A 24,428-nucleotide genomic window follows, 5' to 3' on the forward strand; every position below is an offset into this window, starting at 1 on the left:
GCACCTACTAATCTACTTTCTGTCTGTACAGATTTGCTGATTCTGAAGACTTCATATAAATGGAATCATACAGTATATGGTTGTGACTTTCACTTCACATAATCTTTTCAAGGTTCATATAGTGTGCAGCAATATCTTCTGTTTATGGCTAAATAATATTCCACTGAAATATACCACATTCAGTGTTTATACGCATACCTGTTGATGGATGGACATTTAGGTTGTTTCTCCTTTTGGGCTATTATGAATAGTGCTGCTCTAATTCATGTGTAAGTTTTTGTATAAATGTATGTTTTGAGTTCTCTTGAGTGTATATGTAGGAGTGGAATTGCTGGGCCACATGGTAACTCTATGTTCAACCTTTTGAGGAATTGCCAGACTGGTTTCCAGAGTGGCTGAACCATTTTACGTTCCCACTGCAGTGTATGAGGGATCCAGAACCTGCTAATACTTGTTATCCAACATTTGTTATTTTCTATTTTTAACTTTAGCCCTCCTAGTGTATGTGATGTGGTGTCTTTCAATTTTGATTTGCATTTATCTAATAAGTAATGATGTTGAACATTTCATGTTATTATTGGTCATGTCTCAAGTCTTCTTTGGAGAAACATCTCATCAGATCTTTTGCCCCATTAAAAAAAATTTTTTTTAATGTTTATTTTTTGAGAAGAAACAGAATGTGAGCAGGGGAGGGGCAGAGAGAGAGGGAGACACAGAATCTGAAGCAGGTTCCAGGCTCTGAGCTGTCAGCACAGAGCCCAACGTGGGGCTCGAACTCACGAGCTGTGAGATCATGACCCGAGCTGAAGTCAGACGTTTAACCGACTGAGCCACCCAGGCGCCTCTCTTTTGCCCCATTTAAAAAAGTTGACTTATTTTTCTTGTTACTGTCCTTTGCTCTCTGACTAGGATTTTTTTTTTGTCTTGGTCCTGGTTTCCTTGCCTCCTCCTCCTCAGGTGGAAGAAGTGAAGCGACGGCAGCACTCCCTTGCATTCAGCTCAGCTGGAGCCCAGGCTCAGACCTATCATGTCAGCTTTGAGACATTGGCTGAGTGCCAGAGATGGCAGCGACAAGCGTCCAAGGTGATAAGCTGTCAAATGTCCTGATGTGATAAGAATGTAAAAGCCCAACGGAAATGTATCTTGAAGCTGAACTCACTCCAAAGAGAGTGAATTGTAATTCTTAGGTATCTTCCTTTAGGCTCCTCTAAGTTTATAATGAATGAAATAATAGAATTCCACCCGGTCCTTACCTTATTATTTATGTTTGCATAGTACAAAATGTATTCAAACATGTTTTCAGGTGCATTTTACCTTTATACCATCTCTGAGAAGAATTGAGACACAATAAGGTTCAAATCACTTTCCCTCCACCACTGTGGTCAGGGATAGATGGAGCCATTCCCTAATTCCTAGACTAGTCCTTCTTGGTCTGAATATATTTAGTACAGCTGTGATGAACCACTTTAAATTTGAACTTATTATGGGACATGACCTGTGATCCTGTTACAAACCATTGTTCCGCTATGCTGAGGATAATTAGCTTTTCAGCATAATTTCTGCTTTTTAATCTTTAAAGATGCAGTGCCCTAAAATTGTATTGCAGTTTCCAAATTTTCTTGTTCTCCCAGCTATCTTTGCAGAATTTTAGCACATTTTTCTTTGTGGAACTAAATAGTTGCATAAAGTATTGTTTTAGTGTAATGAGATGCCATAAAACATGAATAACTTTTCTAGTGATTTTGTTTGGTTTTTAGACCAATTTTCACAACCTATCTTTTATTAGCAGACTATTATAGAAATAAAAACTTGTTTTGGTTTTATTGAATTTTATGTACTTCTATTGTAGTGGTAATGAAATCTGTTCTGAATAAACTAATCTCAGTTTTAAATAGCTATTCCATTCTTTTGACCTTATAAGAGAAGTTAATATTTTTTGAGTACCTTTTGCATACTAAGCAGTGTGCTGTGTGCTGAATTTATTTTATCCTCACAACAGATGAAGAAACTGCACTAGTAAGTAGCAGAGCCTGTGGGTACAAAAGGCCATGGCTTTCAATATCACACAGCCTGCCAAAGTTTTGTATAGTTATTTTGAATCATCTTATCTTCTTGCATGAAATGTTAACTTTTCCCCTTTATGATTTTTTTTTTCCTTTTACTTACAGACACTTTACAGCTTACACCATTGTGTGTTTCAAGCAGCTTAATGGTTTTAGGAAAAAGGAAAAATGAACTGGTTTTTATAAATGAGTAATTGGATCTCATTACCTTTTTTTCTTTCCAATTGTTAAAATTAGCACTTTTTTTATAAATGGCATTCCTTCCTTTGCTGGGTGAGAGACATTTGTTCTGCTGCTCTAGCTGAGATGGCTCTTCTCCTTGACCCTATTCAGGTGGTGTCCCAGCGAATCAGCACCGTCGACCTCTCGTGTTACAGCCTTGAGGAGGTTCCTGAGCATCTCTTCTACAGTCAAGATATCACCTACCTCAACTTGCGACACAACTTCATGCAGCTGGAAAGACCAGGGGGCCTTGACACTCTCTATAGGTATGTGGAGAATAGGTTTCCAGAATAACTTACTCAAACCAAATCGTGATCACTGTCTTAGTTGTACCTGAAGGTGAGCATGCTTAACATCATACACATATTTGAAAATTTTCTCTATTTTGAAAAAGAGTAGAATTTTTATTTATGCTTTATTTATGCTGTTTTCTTTTTTTTTTTAAGTTTATTTATTTTGAGAGAGAGAGCGTGTGCACACAAGTGAGGAAGGGGCACGGAGAGAGAATGTCAAGCAGGCTCCACACTGTCAGTGCAGAGCCTGACACAGGGCTTGAACTTACAAGCTGTGAGATCATGACCTGAGCCAAAATCAAGAGTCAGTCGCTTAACCTACTGAGTCACCCAGGCGCCCCTATTTATGCAGTTTTCTTACTCCCCCTTTCCCTCCATAAGACAGGAGATAGATGCAAATATTCTGTTACGGAGGCCACAGTGTGCTGCCATTGAGCTAAACAATCTTGTTATATAATTCACTGATAGTGACACCTGATCTGAAGCCAGGGTAAATTGAGAGATTGAGTGTATGGCAAGTTTTTGAATCCTAAGCATCAAAGTTAAATAACTTAAAGGAAATAGGCCTAATTTCAAGAATTCCACTCCCAGTGTGGGACTTTTATCTTTGTTGTGTGCCTATTAACACTAGCTTCTAAGCCTTAGACAACTATGAAACTTCTCCCCTCTGATAAAAGAACCATTCCACTCCTTAGGGACTATGGCCCATATATTTTCCATCTTTGTTAGAATATATTCCCCATTCCCTCCCTCCACCCACGTTACCACCCTCCTCCCTTTGAAAATGGATGGAAGAGGATTGCTTGGGTGGCTCAGTTGGTTGAGTGTCTGACATCAGCTCAGGTCATGATTTGCAGTTTGTGAGTTTGAGCCCCACATCAGGCTTGCTACTCTCAGTGCAGAGCCTACTTTAGATCTTCTTTCCCCTCTCTCTCTGTCCCTCCCCCACTTTTGCTCTCACTCTCATAAATAAATAAAACATTAAAAAAATTTTTTTTAAGTAAGTATTTGATATAACTAATTGTCTGGGCTTGTGAGCAAGGGAGAAATTGGACATTAAAGAATTCAGATTACATGGTGATTAGAAAGATAATACACATTGAAAGTACGTATTTTAGGGACACCTGAATGGCTCAGTCAGTTACATATCTGACTCTTGATCTTGACTTGGGTCTTCATCTCACAGTCGTGGGTTTGGGCCCTGTGTTGGGCTCCGTGCTGGGCATGAGGCCTACTTTAAAAAAAAAAAAAAAAAAAAAAGTACATATTTTACTTAATAATAATATTTCTAAAATAATTTTGAGAAAGCACTGTATTTTTATCTCATCTGATGTGTTTTACAAAGTTTTTTTGATTTAAGCCTATATTTAGTAATGAGATAATACCTTTAATTATATTGTTATGTAAAAACAATACAAGCTATCATTTTAAGTGAGTTTCTAGCATTTACTAGTGTTTTCTTCTGAGTTGCTGTGAAAATAGGGTTTTATCTAATTTGAGGGCTGTATTAGGAATTCTCAAGTCAAGGCACCAAGCCAAAGGAACAGTCAGTACTCAAGGTCAGGACAATTGGAAATCAAAAGTTGAAAATTTGGAAGAATGACTCAAATCTAGGAGCAGGTGATACGGATCGGTATCATGGAAAACACCACCTCAGCCTTACCTTCTTGGACTAGTGTAATCATAAGTATAATATTCCTAAGTAGAATTAGCAGAGTGATTCCTTTAGATCCAGTTTATGATGATATTATCTCTAGTTAAGATGGCATAGATACTTTTATTTCTAGGAACAAAACAGAAGCATTAAAAATTACTATTTCATGGGGGTGCCTGGGTGGCACAGTCGGTTAAGCGTCCGACTTCAGCCAGGTCACGACCTCGCAGTCCGTGAGTTCGAGCCCCGCGTCGGGCTCTGGGCTGATGGCTCAGAGCCTGGAGCCTGTTTCCGATTCTGTGTCTCCCTCTCTCTCTGCCCCTCCCCCGTTCATGCTCTGTCTCTCTCTGTCTCAAAAATAAATAAACGTTAAAAAAATTTAAAAAAAAAAATTACTATTTCATGTTCTCTGTTAGATCCTATTACAGTAAAACTCCATTAATACATACATCCTTTAAAGCTCTAAGTGTCCCATTCATTTCAAGTGATATTTGAGCCAATATAAATTTCACAATGGGGGCGCCTGGGTGGCGCAGTCGGTTAAGCGTCCGACTTCAGCCAGGTCACAATCTCGCGGTCCGTGAGTTCGAGCCCCGCGTCGGGCTCTGGGCTGATGGCTCAGAGCCTGGAGCCTGTTTCCGATTCTGTGTCTCCCTCTCTCTCTGCCCCTCCCCCGTTCATGCTCTGTCTCTCTCTGTCCCAAAAAAATAAATACACGTTGAAAAAAAAAAAATTAAAAAAAAATTTCACAATGTAAAAAGAAGTTGCTTATAATGGGATTTGATGTACATATTTGTTAGCTATTCCTGTGTGCGTTGATGAATTGTTATAAAATTTTATATATTGCATGTAGAAATTTCATAAAGGAAGAGGTTTTAAGCATATCAATAGGACTTTGATATGAGATTTTCTTTAAAATTTTCTCTGTTTTTAAGGAGAAGAGAGAAGAACTCCCATTGCACTAGACCTGATTTCCTTCATTGTATGGTCCCAGTGTTAGGCATCTTAGTGTCTGTGCTGTACTCAATGTTTGGCAGGTAGTGAGTGCTCAACAGATATTTGTGGAACAAATTCTGCAGTGGACATCTAAAATGATGGCTAGGGTGCCTGGGTGGCTCAGTCGGTTAAGTGTCTGAGTTTGGCGCAGGTCATGGTCTCACGGTCCATGAGTTCGAGCCCTGCATCAGGCTCTGTGCTGACAGCTCAGAGCCTGGATCCTATTTCAGATTCTGTGTCTCCCTCCCTCTATGCCCCTCCCCCACTCATGCTATCTCTCAAAAATAAACATTAAAAAAATTTTTTTTAATAGATGTCTTTTTCATTCAGCAGTATAATTTGTACCTTTGCTTTTTAGATTTTCTCAGCTGAAGGGCCTGAACTTGTCCCACAATAAACTTGGGTTGTTTCCTGTATTGTTATGTGAGATTTCTACCCTGACTGAGCTCAACCTCTCCTGTAATGGATTTCATGACCTACCAAGTCAGATTGGCAATCTGCTAAAGTAAGTATCTGACTTTTGCTAGACTCATTTTTACTTGCAGAGTAAGGAGCTTGTCTGGCATTTGGAATGAAGGTAGTCCCATGAGCTCTTGCAGTGAAATTAATCATGCAAGTCTGAGGATTCTAGTCAGCAGCAGTTACTTGCAGCAGTAACTAGTTATTAGTCCCTCAGTTTCAATAGCAGAGGTTCTGACTATTGTTGATGTTGGAGGGACCATCCATGTCAGTTATGTGTATTTCATTGAGTCTCTATAGATAGGGTATTTTATTATTATTGGATTCATAATAAATTAGTGATGTATGTCAGAATCCATATTTCTAGTTCTTTTCATTCCAATTAAAACCTTTCATAAAGTCTTGTTTTGTTTTCTTCCTGCAGTCTTCAAACCCTCTGTGTTGATGGCAACTTTCTGACAACTTTACCTGAGGAGTTGGGAAATCTGCAACAGCTTTCTTCCCTGGGAATTTCCTTCAACAACTTTAGTCATATTCCTGAGGTTTATGAGAAACTCACTATGTTAGATAAAGTAGTTATGGCGGGAAATCACCTGGAAGTCCTAAACCTTGGGGTGCTGAATAGGATGAGCCATATCAAACATGTGGATTTAAGGTGAGGCCATTTTTCACCATGCCTTCTTCTGGGTGGACCTCTGATGTCCTTTTACGTTTTCTCTTTATAAAGACTTCTCTAAAACATTTTCCAAGCTGTAGTAAAGCTTCAGTTTTCACTCAGTAGCAGAGAGATTATGAGTGAGGTAGGTATACCATGTGATAGACACTTTTACATTACCTTTGACAAAGGTTGTTCTGAGTTACCCTCCCAGCAACATTTTGTAAGAATTCCCATTTCTACACATCCTTGTCAATGTTGGATCTTAGCAGCCTTTTTCTTTATTGTCAGAGTAGTGGGAGAAAATAATACTTCATTGTTTTAATCAGTATTTATTTACTTATGAGTGAGGTTGAGCATCTTTAACAAAAAAATTTTTTTAATGTTTATTTATTGTTGAGAGAGAGACAGAATGTAAGTGGGGGAGGGGCAGAGAGAGAGAGAGGGAGACACAGGATCAGAAGCATGTTCCAGGCTCTGAGCTGTCAGCACAGAGCCCAACACGAATGGGCCTTGAACTCATGAACCATGAGATCATGGCCTGAGCTGAAGTTGGATGCTTAACCGACTGAGCCACCCAGATGTCCCCGAGCATCGTTTTAATATGCTTATTGGTAATTTGTATTTTTCTTAAACTTGACCATTTTTTATTGAATCATTGGGTTTCTTCTTGATACCCATTATATTAGATTTTAAATGTTAAAGGTTTTCCTATGAATTTTTTATGAGTTTTATTTTCTAGTTATAATATTTTCCTAAAGAAAGCTGATAAAAGACACATACACATAAAAGACACACATACACATAGTGTAAATGTCTGTCACTTACACTAAGCCATTGATGTCCCTTGTAAGGAAATAGTAACAGAGGGGCGTCTGGGTGGCTCAGTCGGTTGAGCATCCGACTTTGGTTCAGGTCATGATCTCACGGTTCATGGGTTCGAGCCCTGCGTCCAGCTTTGTGCTGACAGCTTGGATCCTGGAGCCTGCTTCGGATTCTGTGTCTCCCTCTCTTTCTGCCCTTCCCCCACTCATGTCTGTGTCTCTTTCTCAATAAATAAACATTAAAAAAATAGTTAACAGAAAAGTGTATTGAAATACCAGAAAATGAGAACATGGCTACGTGCACTAAATCCTATACTTGGGTAGAAGAGAACCAAGAAGCCATTTTCTATAATTTGCCCTTGAACTACTCCATATAGATACAGATTATTTTCCTCTCTAGTAATTAATGAAATGTGAATCTTAGCATAAGAGAGAGTAGGCAGAGCAACGGGAGAAAGTATGGCTGCTTCCTCTTGGTCTCTACATGGTGCACTACGACTGCTTTGCTGCTCATTAACCCAGAAGGTTATGTTCATCTTATTGTTCATTTGGTGTGCTTCTTCGTGCCTACCTAACTTTATTATGTCTTTGGATGTAAGTTTTTAAGTAATTGTTTGTAGGCATGATCCCTCTTCCCTCTCTATTTAATTTGTATATGTATTTGCAAGTCTGGATTGCCTAACTTAGTTCATAAAGAAAGAACTCAAGGTACAAGCTCTTCAGGGTTATTAATACCTTGCAAGCCAAAGCAAGTAGTGAAATTTTTTAGTTGTTTAGAAAAGAAAGAGATCATACCTCTTTTCTTTTTTTTTTTTTTTATTTTTTTTTAAATGTTCATTTATTTTTGAGACAGAGAGAGACAGAGCATGAACGGGGGAGGGGCAGAGAGAGAGGGAGACACAGAATTGGAAGCAGGCTCCAGGCTCTGAGCCATCAGCCCAGAGCCCGACGCGGGGCTCGAACTCACGAACCGTGAGATCGTGACCTGAGCTGAAGTCGGTCGCTCAACCGACTGAGCCACCCAGGCGCCCCCATACCTCTTTTCTTTTGATAAGCACATTTAGTAGAATTTATTTCTAATGATTTCCTTATTCTCTATTAAGGATGAACCATTTGAAAACTGTAGTTACTGAAAATCTGGAGGGAAATAAATACATCACCCACATGGATTTGCGGGACAATCAACTGGCTGACTTAGATCTCAACTCCTTATGTAGCTTGGAGCAGCTGCATTGTGAGCGGAACCAACTGAGAGAGCTGACACTCAGTGGCTTCTCCCTTCGAACTCTGTACGCCAGTTCGAACAGTGAGTTCTCCATCCAGCCTCCTATTTTTTTCTCTTGTAGCTCGCAGTCAAGAGCTTTCTAAGAACAGTGGCATCTGTGATGTTCCTCAGCCAGTCTGCAAAGTGTGGTTTGAGGTTCATGGAGACCAGCTTTGTCTTTTAAGTTTGTTTTTAAGTTGGCTGAGATAAGCATGAAAAGGCATTGCAGACTACTTTGAGATTCCCTAAGTGAGTATAATCAGAGGCATTTTGCAAAATAACAAGGTAGGAGGGTGAGCAAGCATGTTCAAAACAGAATATCAGGAATAGCCTAAAACAAAGATTGGTAAACTACAGCCCAAGTGCTAAATCTGGCCCAGCACCTGTTTTTATATGGCCCATGGGGAATGAGTTTTCACATTTTTTAAGTAAATTTAAAAAAAAATCAAAAGAAGAATAATTTTGACTTGGGAAAGTTATATGAAACTCAAATATCAGTGATACATCAATAAATAAAATTTGATTGGAAGATACCCACATTCATTTGTTTACATATCACTGCATGATTGAGTAGTTGTAAGAGACATGGTATGGCCTGCAAAGCCTAAAGCATTTATTAAATATTTAGCCCTTTACAGAAAAAGTTTGCCCATCTCTAGTCCAAAACTTTGTACTGCCTCAGTTCTAGAATGAGAAGCCCCTTATTTCAGTAGTGATTTGCTCCAGGAATATTGTTCATTGTAAAAGACCTTGTATTTGTCATATTATTTTTATGGAAAGTTCTTTTTTTTTTTTTTTTTTTTTTTTTTTTAAGTTTACTTACTTATTTTGAGAGCAAGAGAGCACACACGATGCGGGGAGGGACAGAGAGAGGGAGAAAGGGAATCCTAAACAGGCTCCACGCTGACAGCACAAAGCATGACACGGGGCTCAAACTCATGAGCTGTCAAATAATGACCTGAGCCTCAATCAAGAGTCAGATGCTTAACAAACTGAGCCACCCAGGTGCCCCAGAGTTCTTTACCAAGGAAATTATAATTACATTTCCTGTGTTTCAGGAAGGATGGGAAAAGATGTTCAGTATCACTAAGTGCCAGAGAAATGCAAATTTTGATAATTCCGTTTTACGCTCATCAAATTAAAAATTCCCACTAAGCACTATTGAAGATATGGAGAAGCAGCAGCTCTCATATACTGCCAGTAAGAGGGTCATTTGGTAAAGCCATTTTGCAAAGCACTATAACAGTGTTCGGAGAAGTCAAAGATACATGTAGTGCATATTCTGCCAGGTGCTCTGCTTGGAATATCTCCCAGAGACACCCGCATGTACCCAGGAGATGTGTACTGGAGTGTTTCTCACGGCGTTGTTTGTTATGGTGAAAAAATATATATATATTACTCTTGATAGGAAAATGTATACACTAAACAGTGACATGTTTATACAATAGAATACTGCACAGCAGTGGAAATGAATGTCCTAAAGCTTTGTGTATTAATATGGATAAATCTTAGAAACATTGTTTTAGCAAAAAAAAAATGCATAAGTATATGTATGTACACCAAGATAGTTGTATCAAATTTCAAACACACAGAAAAGTTGTTTCCTTAGCTCTGTGTTTACCAGAGAATATAAAAGATCCATGGGAATGATAAAATATTCAGGATGATATTTACCTCTTGATATGTGCAGTGTTTTAATTCTTGAAAAAGTCTGAAGCTTATAGACAGAATTTGAATATTTGTTAAAAGTTGGATGATGGGTGAAAGAGTGTTCATTATTATATTCTCTTTTCTGTATCCCTAAAATACATTATTAAAATAAAAGATAGTTATAGACTTCTCTTTTCACTGCCTTTTATCATGTTAGAGAAATTTCAACTTGTAGCGTAGATTAATTGCTTGGGTCAAAACAGTGTCAAAGCTGATGAGTATCGACTTGTGCAAGTTCTAGATATTCTTGTGAGATGGTAGTCGGTCTTTTGTTGTGGAAATGTTTACTATTAGCCCTATTCTGTGTTCTGAATGTATCTAGAGAATGAATGAGTGGCCCTGCTAGAAAAGACCTCATAGGCATAAATGCTGTCTTCGGTAATTGGGATTCTGTCACAGAGCTGTACCAAACGGGGCTTGTTTGAAGTTAGCCACTCTGTTTACAGAAAGAATCCTTAAGTTCTTAACCTGGAAAAATTCACACCAACACTTGCAGTTCTGATGTCCCAAAAGTAAAGAACTCAGCTTCACAAAAGAATTATCCAAGTGATCAGTTAGTATAGGAAAAGGCACTTGACCCCACTGATCATCGGCGATGTTCACATTGAAACCCCAGTGTGACACCACTACACACCTATCAGAATGACTAGAATAGTCCTTGAAAATCACTGAAAATACTAGTTGTACTTTGGTCAACCACTCTGGAAAACTGTGTGGAATTATCTACTAAAGCTGAACGTGTACTCAGTAACCCCAAAGTGGAAGAAGAGACTTAAATGCCCACCAGCTCTAAAATGGGTCCATAAATTGTGGTATAATTACATAAAGAATTTTATATGGCCATGAGAATGTATGAACTACAGCCCTAGGCAGTAATAGGAACAAATGTCACAGGCACAATGTAGAGTAAATAAAGCCAGAGAAAGCATTATGCAGACTGTGCATGTATATTTATGTGGATAGGCAAAAGCCATCTGTGGTATTGGGAGTTGGGGGTGGGGAGGGAGGTTGCCCTGGTGGACAGTGACCAAAACAGGGAAACGGGAGTGAATTTCAGGGCAGCGGGTAATATGCTGTTTCTTGATCTGGGTACTGGTTACCCTATTGTGTTCTGTTTGTAAAAATCAATTGATCTATACACTTAAGCTTGTTGTACTTTTCTGTATATATGTTTTTTACTTTAATTAAAAGATACTGCCCGTAAAAATCCAATTATTAAATTTTTTTTTTTTTTTAAGTTAGAAAGCTAAGTAGTCACAGCTAACATTTAGCAACTTCCTGTGCTGTGTGAGTCCAGACCAGTACACAAGATCCTTTAATCAGTTGTTTCATTTGGGTTTCAAATCAGGTAAAGTTAGTGTCAGTTACCCAGCTTTTTGGTCTTTAGTTCATCTCAGGAGATGACATCAGTTTTTTCTCTGGTGATTTCACTAAACCACTTTGCTGTTGTTTACTTTCTCAGTTACTTTCTTCTTTGGAGAGTATCACTAACACCTGTTTGTTTTTTGATTAGGGCTGACAGCAGTGAATGTCTATCCAGTACCCAGTCAACTCACTTCTCTAGAACTTTCCCGGTGAGTGTGTCTCATGAGAGTGGTGCTTGTTTGATTCTTAATATTTAAGAGATGGATGTGGATACTTTGGTGGTTGAGGTGTAAGACATCTAAATACATGAAAATATTTGGATAGCCTGGAGAAGGGAGAAAGAATGAGTGGAGAAATGCTTTTAATGGCTGTACCATCTATTTAAAGGGAAAGTCCTCTTGAAACAGAAAGATGCCTGTGAAATATTCTTAAAAAGTCTGCAGATTTAGAATGAGATGCAAACAAAGGAAACCTTTTATCCCCTTCATGGCAGTGATTTCCTTTTTGCTGTCTGGAATCAGAGAACTCGTCTTGGTTTTATGTTTACAATTTTATTTTCTTTTTTGATATTCTTATGACCCATGTTGGTCTTATGTTCAGAGAGATATTAATTATATTCAGGATCATCTTATTACTTCCATTTGTGGACAAGAACAGATATAACTAAGGTTTTGCTTTCTTTCCTTCATTTTTAACACTGTTCATTCAGGAATCAGTGGCTGAGTTTTAGGGCCTAGTGGAGAGTGTGACAGTCAAGCCAGCAGTGACAGGGCAGCATCGTAAGTGTGTGATTATAGATGACAGAGCAGGTAGAAGGGGCAGTGGACGGGGTCCTATACGTATGGCCAGGATTGTTGTAAAGATTAAATGAGGTAATAAATGCAAAATATTACCATGGTGCCTGGCATAAAATAGTCTTTCGGGGGAATATTAGCTGCTATATAACTAGGTTTCTTTTTGTTGTTTTTTTTATTATCATTATTATTAAGCTGTTGTTTTGGATTCCCTCCCATCCATTTCTTTCTTTCATACCTTTACAGCAAAACCCCAGCATGGATCAACACTAAGATTTACCTTCTCCTCTGAGTTTCATCATTACCAAAGAAAATCATATGGACACCACTGTAAATTCACAGTTTCCAACCTTATCAGTGCCCTGGGCATTGGCTCCACATTGTCCAACTTCCCTCACCCTCACCTGCACTAGCCCCAACTCCTTCACTCTAGAGCTTAGCTTCCCACTTGATCGAGAAAGTAGACCATCTTGGGTGATCTCCCTGAGCGTCCTATCACTTTTCTTAAATTCATGTAATTCATATCCATTCTCAGTTTCTTTCTCTATTCAAGGCCAGTCCATCCTCTGGGCCTGGGATGGCATCCACTCTGCTGCTCTGGACCTTGCTCTGTAGTCACCACTTCCTCACCTCTTGTGTGTGTTCACTGTCTTTTTTTTCTCAGTCTGTACACACACTCAATCTCCTCTGTCTTAACAGAGTCTGCTCTATCTTGCAGCCCTTCTAGATGCTATCTATTTCTTCTCATCTCCTTTTTGTCCAAATTTCTCAGTAAGTATTTTCATTTGTTGACTGGGTTTCCTTGGTTCTCATTTGTTTATCCCACCACAGCTTGCTTTGGACCTTCTCCTGTGGAACTTTCCTATATTGACACTGTTAATCTTGCTCTTTTCTTCAAACATCCTTCCTCAGTTGGCTCACATGATCTCATTTTTTTCATGCCACTTCGACCACTCCTGTCCCTTGCATACTTTTCTTCCTCAGCTAGCCTTTTACAGGTCACTTATTCCAGGTCTGTCCTCACTTCCTGCTTTCTTACTTGACGGTCTCATCTAGTCCAGTGATTTCGGCTACACTTCGGTATCAGCGTCACCTGGATTGCCAGCCCACACCTCTTCTTCCAGCCTCAGACCCATGTATCCAGTTTTACATTAGACATTTTTGACCTACCTGTCTCCAACTACCTCAAATATGTGCAAAATGAAACTCTGTATCCACTCCTCCAGCCCTGCCTTAGCTTGTTGTCTTGTGTCTGTTTCAGCTTTTGGCATTATTGTAAGATAGTCATTTCAGATGGACACCACTCGAGACTCACATATCCAGCCTCATTTGGAGCCTCCCACTCCTTTCTCTGGATATGATTTTCTCCCTGGCAGTCTAGATGAGAAGCCTTAAAGTCATTTTTTATTCTTCCCTCTGCTCTACTCCCATGTCTAATTCATCTCCAAGTTGTTTTGATTTTTGCCTCCTAAGTATTTTTGGAATCCCTCCCCTCCCTTCCATATGTATCACCACCCAGTTAGGCCCATGCCATTTCTTGTCTGGAATTCTGTAACGGCTTCCTGATTGTTCTTCCTTTTACTGATGTGAGCACCTCAGTCAGACCTCTGTGTGTACACAGAGTAAACTATTTAAAGTACAGCACTGGGGTGCCTGGGTGGCTCAGTCAGTTAAGTTTCTGACTCTTGATTTTGGCTCAGGTCATGATCTCACAGTTCGTGGGTTTGAGCCCCGTGTTGGGCTCTGCGCTGACAGCATGGAGCCTGCTTGGGATCCTCTCTCTCCCCCTTTCTCTCTCCCCTTCCCCACTCATGTGTACATGCTCGCTCTCTCTCTCTCTCTCAAAATAAATAAATAAAGTACAAGACTGTGTTCCCCACTGCTTACAAACCCTTCAGTGATTCCCCTGTACCTGCAGGATAAAGTCACAAACTTCTAGATATGATTTAGGTCTTTCCGGCTTTGTTTCTTACCATTTGGCTCTGTATTTGCTGCTCTGGGATCACCAGACTGCTTATTATTCCCCACATACGTCATGCCATTTCCTTTCTTGTTTCTGCTCTAGTTCATGTTGTCACCTCTTGCTTGGTTTGTCCTCCTCATCTCGGGTCATTGTACAACATTCTTCAAATTCCAACCCAGATGTCATATTTCTTGGGGAGTTTGCCCTGATCCATGTCAAGCAAAGTGCTCCCTTCACTTAGCCATCGTAACAGTATCTGAGTTTCTCCTACAGTGCCAACTTCTTTCTGCCTTGAGTTGATCTATCAATCAGTAGGTACTTTGAGCCTTAGCGAAGCTAAGTAGCATCTGAAAATGGAATTCCTTTTACTGAGTATCTGCCCGGTGCTCTACTAAATGCTTGAGTTCAAATTCTAAATGATTTGCAGCCTTCCCCCACCACTTGTCTTTTGTCACTACTTCCTTACTTCTATTCATTTGGTTCATTTTCTCCAGAATTTCTTTCTCTTCTCCTTCATTCATTCATTACCTGTGGAAATCCTTCTCATCTTGAAAGTTTGTTTAAAATGCCACTCCTTTCATTGTCTTTCCTCATCTCTCTTTCATCTCACTACTTGTGTGCTTTCCTACTGCTCATAGGCTTTGTGTCTTCTTTGAGGAGGTAAAATAATTGATCTAATATAATGCATGTTTCTGTCTTTGTCTGTCTTTCTGTCAACAGCATTCATTGAGCACTTAGTATTATATTCCAGGTAATGCACTAGGAATGCCTTGGGGCCCGTGCTCCTGCCTGCAAGGAGCTCAAGGGCTGATTAACAGATACATTACAGACTAGTGAAAAGAGTTCCACACATCATCAGCAGCAATGCCTTTAATTATTTTCTGTAGAAACCTGCTGGAGTGTGTCCCTGATTGGGCCTGTGAAGCAAAGAAGATGGAGATACTAGATGTGAGCTGTAATCTTCTGACAGAGGTTCCCATGAGGTATGTGTGTGTTAACATATGTATGCATTAATATATACATGTCCGTATGTATGTATAATTATTTTCCTAGATTTGTGTTGCCTTTCAAAGGTACTTTCATCTGTTTGTTCAGTAGGTATTGAGTACCTGTCTAGTGCAGGGCTAATACATATTAGCCTTACATATTACTTACATAATAGTAATGGCTAATGCACAGTCTTGGCCTGCACGGAACTTGGTAAGTGGATAGTTGGGGTAAACTTGTGCACAGATAACTGTGATAAAATGTAACAAGGGTCACTGGCATAGATCAGCGATCTGATTGTGCTAATAGATCATTTGTATTGGATAAGTTTTATGAACTGAGTAATGTTCTAAGACCTTCACATTTATTATTTAATCCTTTAACCACCTTATTAGATAGACGCCATTATTCTCATCTTACAAATGAGAAAACGAAGGCTTTTTGTGGTTAGGTAACTTGTCCAAGGCAACACTTAACTAGGAAATGATGGGAACCGACATTTCAATGTAGTCGTTCTTATTCCAAAGTCTTCACTCTTCGTCATTACACTGTATAAATAAAATGCATTGAGGAGGGCACCTTTTGGGATGAGCACTGGGTGTTGTATGGAAACCAATTTGACAATAAATTTCATATTTAAAAAAATAAAATAAAATGCTTTAGAAATTAACAACTTTGAACAGTTAGAGAATGCTTCATGAGAGAATTGCATATTTGAGTTGACCTTTACAAGATGGTGAGATTTCTGTATGTGGAGGGGGAGAGAGGGAAATGCTGGGGCTGAGGGGATGATATATTCAATAGTACTGAGTTGTAAAATGTATGCTTATCACCTAGTGGAGTCTTTAAAGTAAACTGGAGGCTTACAGCATGGTAGGTGTGAATGCAGCCTTTGGAATCAGACCTTCGTTCAAGTCCTGATGTTCATGTAAATGGACCCATGCAGTTCATATCCATGAATTAATAGTTGAAGTGGCCTAGCACGTTTTAAGTGATAGTAGTAGTTTTTGTTATAATAAATTTTGTTGATTATAATCAGTTACAGTTGATCCTTGAACAATGGGGTGTCCTGACCCCTGCACAGTTGAAAATCCATGTGTAACTTTTGACTTCTCCCAGAACTTAACTACTAAGAGCCTACTGTATACTGGAAACTTTACTGATAACATAACATCATATTTTGTGTGTTGTATGTATTAGATACTATATTCTTAAAATGAGAAAAGAAAAATCTCATTAAGAAAATCCTAAGGAGGGGGCACCTGGGTGGTTCAGTCAGTTGTGCGTCTGACTTTGGCTCAGGTCATGATCTCACGTCTTGTGAGTTCGAGTCCCGCATTGGGCTCTATGCTGACACCTCAGAGCCCGGAGCCTGCTTTGGATTCTGTGTCTCCCTCTCTTCTGCCCCTCCCCCGCTCGTGCGGTGTCCCTCTCTCCCCTTCAAAAGTAAACATTGAAAAAAAGAAAAGAAAATCCTAAGGAACAGCAGGTATACTGTTCTGCATACACACACACAGACACAGACACACAGACACACACACACACACACACAGACACACGTGTGTGTGTTTGTGTGTGTGTGTGTCTGTGTGTGTGTGTGTGTGTGTGTGTATAAAACCTGCATGTAAATGGACCCATGCAGTTCATATCCATTTTGTTCAAGGATAAACTGTGTTATTAATAAACTGAATTTTTGGTGCTGCCTAACTTAAAATGTAAGTCAATTTATTCTAGAGATTGCTTTTTTTGTTTAGGTCTATTCTGTGCTGTTTGCTTTCATTAAGTCACCTTTTCCCAGAATGGCCTTAATGACTTACTGGTGGGAGGTGGGTAAGCATATGGTCGTGGCTGCTTTGTTGGCTCAAGTGCCTACCGGTGATTAGACTGTCTAGAAAAATATGTTTCTATTAGTTTACTGATTTCAGTGAAATAGCCAAGGGCAGACTCAGAAAAAATGATTTAAGTAAGTTTTTTATTTGTTTCTTTGTACTGTTCCCCTTAGAATTCTTAGTAGCTTGAGTCTTAGAAAACTGATGCTGGGGCACAACCAGGTACAGAGCCTGCCAGCCCTGGTGGACCACATCCCTCTTGAGGTGCTGGATATTCAGCATAACTTACTCACCAGGCTGCCAGATACTCTCTTCTCCAAGGCCTTAAAGTAAGTATTATAAGGTGTATTTAGAAGAGCAGAATCATTGGCTCAACAAACTGCGTTGACTTGTCATTGGAGTGACCTTTGGAACTATATTTACAGTGTTTATCTCACGGTCTAACTGTAGGTAGAGATTTATTTATTTGTAATTTATAAGAAATAAAATATGACACTGTTGTATGACGTAGTAATCTTCAACTCAAAGGTTGAAATAACCATCAAATACTTAAGTTTTAGTGTTGTAAACAATTTCAAGCGGGTTGGGAAATTTCAAACAGATTTTCATTTCAGAAAATGAATACATTTATGACCTCTTAAAGAAATCACAGTACTCTGATAGAGCTTTCTTGGGAAGTGTTCAGCTTTTGCATTGGGATAAAAGGACATATCACTGAAATTAATTTAGGTTTTGCTTCTTGCTTTATCGATCTATCCTCAAGTTACATTCTTTATGTGCACTGCTTTTTTACTGCCTACTTTGAAAATTGTGCATTTAAAGGTAAAATTGGGGGCGCCTGGGTGGCGCAGTCGGTTAAGCGTCCGACTTCGGCCAGGTCACGATCTCGCGGTCCGTGAGTTCGAGCCCCGCGTCAGGCTCTGGGCTGATGGCTCGGAGCCTGGAGCCTGTTTCCGATTCTGTGTCTCCCTCTCTCTCTGCCCCTCCCCCGTTCATGCTCTGTCTCTCTCTGTCCCAAAAATAAATAAACGTTGAAAAAAAAAATTAAAAAAAATAAATAAATAAAATAAAGGTAAAATTGTTCCAAAAGGTATTATTTGCTTTCTCATTATAAGTTAACAGATAGTATGTCTTCCAATTACTTCCTGTAATCAGGTTTATCTGTCTAATACATATGTCACCATTAAGGGGAAACTAGTTTTAATTATAGTCTTCTGCAGTAGGGAGAAAGCAATATTGTCTTCAATTTGGAGAAAATGGAGATGAGCAGTAGTGCTTTAAGGCTACAGGGTATATACAAAAAGCATTTAGCTTACGGTGTCTGGCTTGTTCTTTGGAAGATTATACATCTCTCTTTTTTTTTTCATTTTTTAAAGGTTTATTATTTATTTATTTTTAATTTATCGTCAAGTTGGCTAACATACAGTGTAGTCTTGGCTTCAGGAGTAGGTTCCCATGATATATCACTTACATACAACACCCAGTGCTCATCCCAACAAGTCCCATCCTCACTGCCCATCACCCATTTTCCCCAACCCCCTGTCCGCATCAACCCTCAGTTTATTCTCTGTATTTAAGAGTCTCCCTCTCTGTAACTTATTTTTCCTTCCCTTCCCCTATGGTCCATCTTCTATTAAGTTTCTTGAGTTTCACATATGAGTGAAATCATATGGTAACTATCTTTCTGTGACTGACTTACTTCACTTAGCATAATACTCTCCAGTTCCATCTCCGTTGTTGCAAATGACAAGATATCATTCCTTTTCATTGCCGAATAGTATTCCATTATACATATATACGACATCTTCTTTATCCATTCGTCAGTTCATGGACATTTGGTCTCTTTACATAATTTGGCTATTGTTGATAGCACTGCTATAAACATTGGGGCACATGTGCCCCAATGAATCAGCACTCCTGTATCCTTTGGAAAAATTCTTAGCAGTGCTATTACTGGGTCATAGGGTAGATCTATTTTTAATTTTTTGAGGAACATCCACACTGTTTTACAAAGTGGCTGCACCAGTTTGCATTCCCACCAACAGTGCAAGGGGGTTCCTCTTTCTTTGCATCCTTGCCAACATCTGTTGTTGCTTCAGTCGTTAATTTTAGCCATTCTGACCAGTGTGAGGTAGTATCTCAATGTAGTTTGGATTTATATCTTATACATCTCTTAATGTATAATATACTTGGTTGGATTTTCCTAAAAGTAATATCTTTGGAAATTCTAGAAAATATTTGAGTGCAGTTTTCTTTATGGAATGTTTATATGGGACCTTAATGCAGTAAAATTTGTTAATTAACAGGTATTTGTTAGTAATGCATAACATTGCGTTTAGTCTTTTTTTTTTTTAATATTTATTTTTTGGGGGGAGAGTTTGAGGGAGAGGCAGAGGGAGGGAGACCGAGGATCTGAAGCAGGCTCCATGCTGCCATGCTCACAGCAGCGAGCCTAATGTGGGGCTTGAACCCACAAACCACAAGTTCATGACCTGAGGTGAAGTCGGGCGCTCAACTGACTGAGTCACCCAGGTACCCCTCCACTGCATTTAGTTCTAATGACAGTTTGAATAAAATTAGTTTACAACCTTAGGATTTGTAGTAAGGAAGTTACTGAGTAGCTGTAGCAAACCTTTGATGACATTTATTTAATACTGACTGCACAGAGCACTTTTGGGACCTACAAAGACACACATACAAACAGTACCCTCAACACCTAAAGAGCTAGTTAGGGATATGGATCACATAATATGAAGAAGACTTAAGAACACACAACAAGGTTGATAATATTAGCTACCTTTTATTTGAGCATGTTCTATAAATATGAAACGCCATGCTAGGCAAATTTTAAACATCATACCTTGTTTTACCTATGAGATTGGCAGAGATTAAAGTGAATTATACTCAGTGTTAACAAAGGATTGAGCAAACAGACATTCTTAAATCCTTCTTGTGGGAGGTATAATTTGGTATAGCCTTTCTGTGGTTCAGTTTGACAGTATGTGTATACAAATCTTAAAGATACATGTATCTTTTGACCATACAAATTCTGCTTCTGATAATATAGTCTAAAGAAACAATTAGAAAAGGACACAGAGTTGCTCATTATGATGTCTGTAATAGCAAACAGTTATGAACAGCCTACATGCCCATTATAGGGGACTAAAAAGGGGATTGGCTAAATAAATATGACCTATTAAAATCAAAAACTTTTCTGAAGGATGTCTTCATAGTTGAGATATTCATGAACATGACATTCAACAACACCTTTTTCATAACAACAGACAGTAAAAGATGAAGCTAGGTTAGAATCAGGCCACCCAGAAGCCCAGGAAGCACAACCAAACCTGAATTCTTTTCTCTCTGCTTGGCTTGCAGGAGTTGAATAAAAGGAACTTTGGCTGGGTGGGTAAAATCAATTAGAGAAAACCCTGGAGAAAATTACTTGTGTTACAGGTTGGGGAGCGTGAAACAACAGCATCCCATACCGAGATGGTGTGACAGTAACAAATAACCATAAAGTAAACGATGATTTGTGTGTGTTCCATCAGTCTCAGATACTTGAATGCATCTGCAAACAGTTTGGAATCTTTGCCATCCGCTGGCGCTGGAGAGGAGAGTCTGAGTGCTCTGCAGCTGCTTTATCTGACGAACAACCTCCTGACAGACCAGTGTGTGCCCGTTCTGGTGGGGCATCCACACCTGCGAATCTTGCATCTTGCAAATAACCAGCTACAGACCTTTCCTGCAAGGTAAGCAGATGCAGACTTCAGTCATTTCAGACACATAGCGTGAAATCTGCATTTGCCAGTCTACGTTACAGCTATCTTACTGGGTACTCGTGCTTTATGTTGCGCAACTTACTAGTGCTATGATTCTACTAGTTGAATGGAAAAATCTGTACCCACTTGTTAAGTATCCGTAACCAGAAGTCGTGGCTGAAATCCATTTAATTTTTTGTTGTAATTACTTAATAATAGTCTGAGAATTTTCAGCCTAGACAAGTACAAGCTTATGAAATACATTCTGAAAACAAGTTTTTTCTTTTTTTGTCGAAACTGTTTTATAATATACTGTTAAGTCCATAATTTATTTGTTTTATATATATCTTGAATGCCTTCTGTATCTCAAGTACAGCATAAGTACTGGGGAAACAGTGGTGATTAGGTTACAGTCTCTGTCTTCAAGTAACTTACAGTCAAATTAGGGAAATAGACAATAGGTAATTGCAACGCAGTTTAATAAATGCAGGATTTGGGGGTGCCTGGCTGGCTCAGTCGGTAGAGCATGTTACTCTTGACCTTGGGGTTGTGGGTTCAAGCCCCACATAAGGGTGTAGTGATTACTTAAAAATAAAATCTGGGGGCGCCTGGGTGGCTCAGTCAGTTGAATCCGACTTCAGCTCATGTTATGATCTCATGGTTTGTTTCTTCTATCCCGCCTTGGGCTCTGTACTGACAGCTCAGAGCCTGGAGCTTGCTTTGGATTCTGTGTCTCTTCCTCTCTCTGCCCCTTCCCCACTCACACTCTGCCTCTGTCTCTCTCTCAAAAATAAATAAACATTTAAAAAAAATTTTTAAATAAAATCTGAATGAGTGAGTGAATGAATGAATGAATGAATGAAGGAGGTTAAAAATATGCATAGGTAGCTAACTGCACCATACAGTACCTGGGGGTGGGGTTGGCCTTCCTGGAGGAAGAGGTGATATAGCCAGGCTATACCTATAAGAAAATATAAGCGAGATGTTTAATGCTGTCAAAGTTTTTAACAGTGTTCGTGGAGAAATAAATATCTTCCAAAATACATTTGATAAAAAAAAATTGGGGAAGATTTGATGCCAGAACAATCCATCTATACCATGAAAGTACTCATTAAAAATCATGTTTTCAAAAATGAAGACTATATGAAAATGACATTTGATATAATTTGAATGAAATTTTATATATCATATAAAATTATATCATTTGTACTATAATTTGAAATTATATGTTTGATATAATTGGAAAACAAAGCTGTTTTGATTCTGATGATATTTTACACATTTTCTTAGAAATGTGATAAACTTAGAAAAATTCATGGAGATATTATAATTTTTTTTTTTCTTTTTTTTTTTTTTTTTTTTTTGAGAGAGCAAGGAGAGCATGAGCAGGGGAGAAGCAGAGAGAGAGTCTCAAGTAGGTCCCATACCCAGCAAGGAACCTGCCCCGGGGCTCTATCTCATGAGCATAAGGTCATGACCTGAGATGAAATCAAGAGTACTACACTGTATCTGAGCCATCCAGGCACCCTTAGAGATTATAATTTTTGTGAATGTTTATGAAATGAGGTATTTGGAGCTTATAGAAGACAAGCAAGGACAAGATTACTTCCTTCAAAGAATTTGAACAATGGCTTTTAAAGTGAATGCAGAATCTTAATCCTGTCAGATTAATTCCGTTGGCCTCAGATATGTTCCTGTAAAGTGAAAACAGACCATTGACAAGTCATATTGGCTTATGAAGCTATTGGGAGATACCAGATATGATACTCTGAAGCTAATGAATTCCTCCTAATCTGATGACATTCTTATTGTTGGAAGTCAAAAGCAGGCTGATACAAAACTTAAAACTCATTAAAGATTATGAAAATAGGTTAGAAGTAAAGATAAGAATTAAGAAGAGATCACACAAAATTAAAGTACTCTACAGATAATAAAACTAAATGGAATTTAGGAGTGGTATATTAAAATGTATGTTCTATACTGAATAATAAGTCCACTGTCAAATCATCTCCTGAACAGTGTTTAATTATACAGGCATAGTCCAAATCTTCTGTTTCTTGTTTTTTTTTCTTTAATTTTATTTTGAGAGAGAGCATGTGCATGTGAGGGGGGTAGGAGCAGAGAGAGAGAGAGAGCATAGCCCCACTCAGAACTTGATCTCATCAAGTGTGAGATCCTGACCTGAGCCTGAATCAAGAATTGGACGCTTAACCCACTGAGCCACCCAGGTGCCCCAGAATCTTGTTTATTTTGGACTACTTTGAGAATCTAGAGTAGTTCTGGGTGCTCAGTAAGAAACTGGCTGAGATAGGGATCCTGCATTTCTTCTTACAAGTTAGATCCAAGCAGGGAGTAGTATAAGAGAAAAAAACAGGAGATTTGGACAGGAGAACACTTTAAAAATGTATTGGTAAGTAAAATTTAAAAAGAAAATTTAAAAAGAGTGGGGTTATTAATATATATAATATAACATCATTTTTTAATTTGAAAAATGTAGTTTATTGCATTAAAAAGGACAAGAATACGTTCCACCAAACTATTATAAGAGATTATCTCTGGTAGTAGGATTAAAAGAATTTTTTTCTGTTCATCTTTATTTTTCAGGTTTTTTTTTTTTTCAATGAGTATACATTACTTTTGTAATCAGAAAGGAAACAATTTTAGTTTACTGAGTTTGGTTACTAAAAAGTATTTTTGAATTTTCTATCAATAGACATTATTTATGATATATGGAGGAGCTCCTGGGTGGCTCAGTTGGTTAAGCCTCCAGCTCTTGATTTCAGTTCAGGTCATGATCTCACAGTTCATGAGCTCAAGCCCCGCATCAGGCTCTGCGCTGACTGTGTGGAACCTGCTTGAGATTCTCTTTCCCTCTCTCTCTCTTCCCCTCTCCTGCTCATGCGCTCTCTCTCTCTCTCTGTCTCTCTCTCTCTCTCTGTCTCTCAAAATAGATAAACTTTAAAAAAAGAAATTGTTTATGATATGTAGAAAGGGAAGGATATAAATTTTATGTAAAATAAATACACATATAAAAATTTTGGTAGGACATAAAGTTTATATAAAACACATATGCATATGAAAATTCTAAATATGAATCTCATTTAGCAAAATGAGAAAAGTAATTTCAGATTGGTGGTATTGTTGATTTATTTTCCAAACTTTCTCCACATTATGGCAGTTTATTATTTTTATAATTTTTAAATCAATAAATTATAAATAAATCCGAGCAGTTTGTAATAATCTAGATAAAGATGTTAGGCTGTCTGAAGACATTTTGCTTGTTGTGTAAAAAGCTTTGCTTAGTCCTGTAGAACAATGTGATTTGCTTATATCACAGTTTGTGGCACATGGCTATACATATAGTAAGCACTCCTTAAATGTCTACTGAAGATGGATTATGTTATTAATAGGTAACTGTAGAAATTTAACACTGAATGGAATCTTAGTCATGATTTAGTACTTTATAGCTGAGGATATTGATATCCACTGACATTAAATATCACAGTATTTTGCAACTAGTCAGTGGCCAAGCAAGTACCATAATAATCTTCCAACAGTGGGCTAGTGCTGATTCAGCCACTTCCCATAA

General features: G+C 38.5%; 1 protein-coding gene across 1 annotated transcript in view; it reads left to right on the top strand.

Annotated features, from left to right (window-relative positions):
• Nucleotides 1-24,428, top strand: part of PHLPP2 (PH domain and leucine rich repeat protein phosphatase 2) — an 81,805-nt gene that overhangs the window by 43,114 nt on the left and 14,263 nt on the right. The window contains exons 5-13 of the mRNA XM_043599595.1: nt 958-1,083; nt 2,397-2,551; nt 5,587-5,733; nt 6,112-6,342; nt 8,270-8,472; nt 11,654-11,714; nt 15,150-15,245; nt 17,252-17,407; nt 20,630-20,830. Coding sequence (XP_043455530.1) covers nt 958-1,083; nt 2,397-2,551; nt 5,587-5,733; nt 6,112-6,342; nt 8,270-8,472; nt 11,654-11,714; nt 15,150-15,245; nt 17,252-17,407; nt 20,630-20,830 — 1,376 coding nt within the window. The remainder of the gene's footprint in view (nt 1-957; nt 1,084-2,396; nt 2,552-5,586; nt 5,734-6,111; nt 6,343-8,269; nt 8,473-11,653; nt 11,715-15,149; nt 15,246-17,251; nt 17,408-20,629; nt 20,831-24,428) is intronic.

This window comes from Prionailurus bengalensis, chromosome E2, assembly GCF_016509475.1.
Source record: "Prionailurus bengalensis isolate Pbe53 chromosome E2, Fcat_Pben_1.1_paternal_pri, whole genome shotgun sequence".
NCBI classification, from domain to species: domain Eukaryota; kingdom Metazoa; phylum Chordata; class Mammalia; order Carnivora; family Felidae; genus Prionailurus; species Prionailurus bengalensis.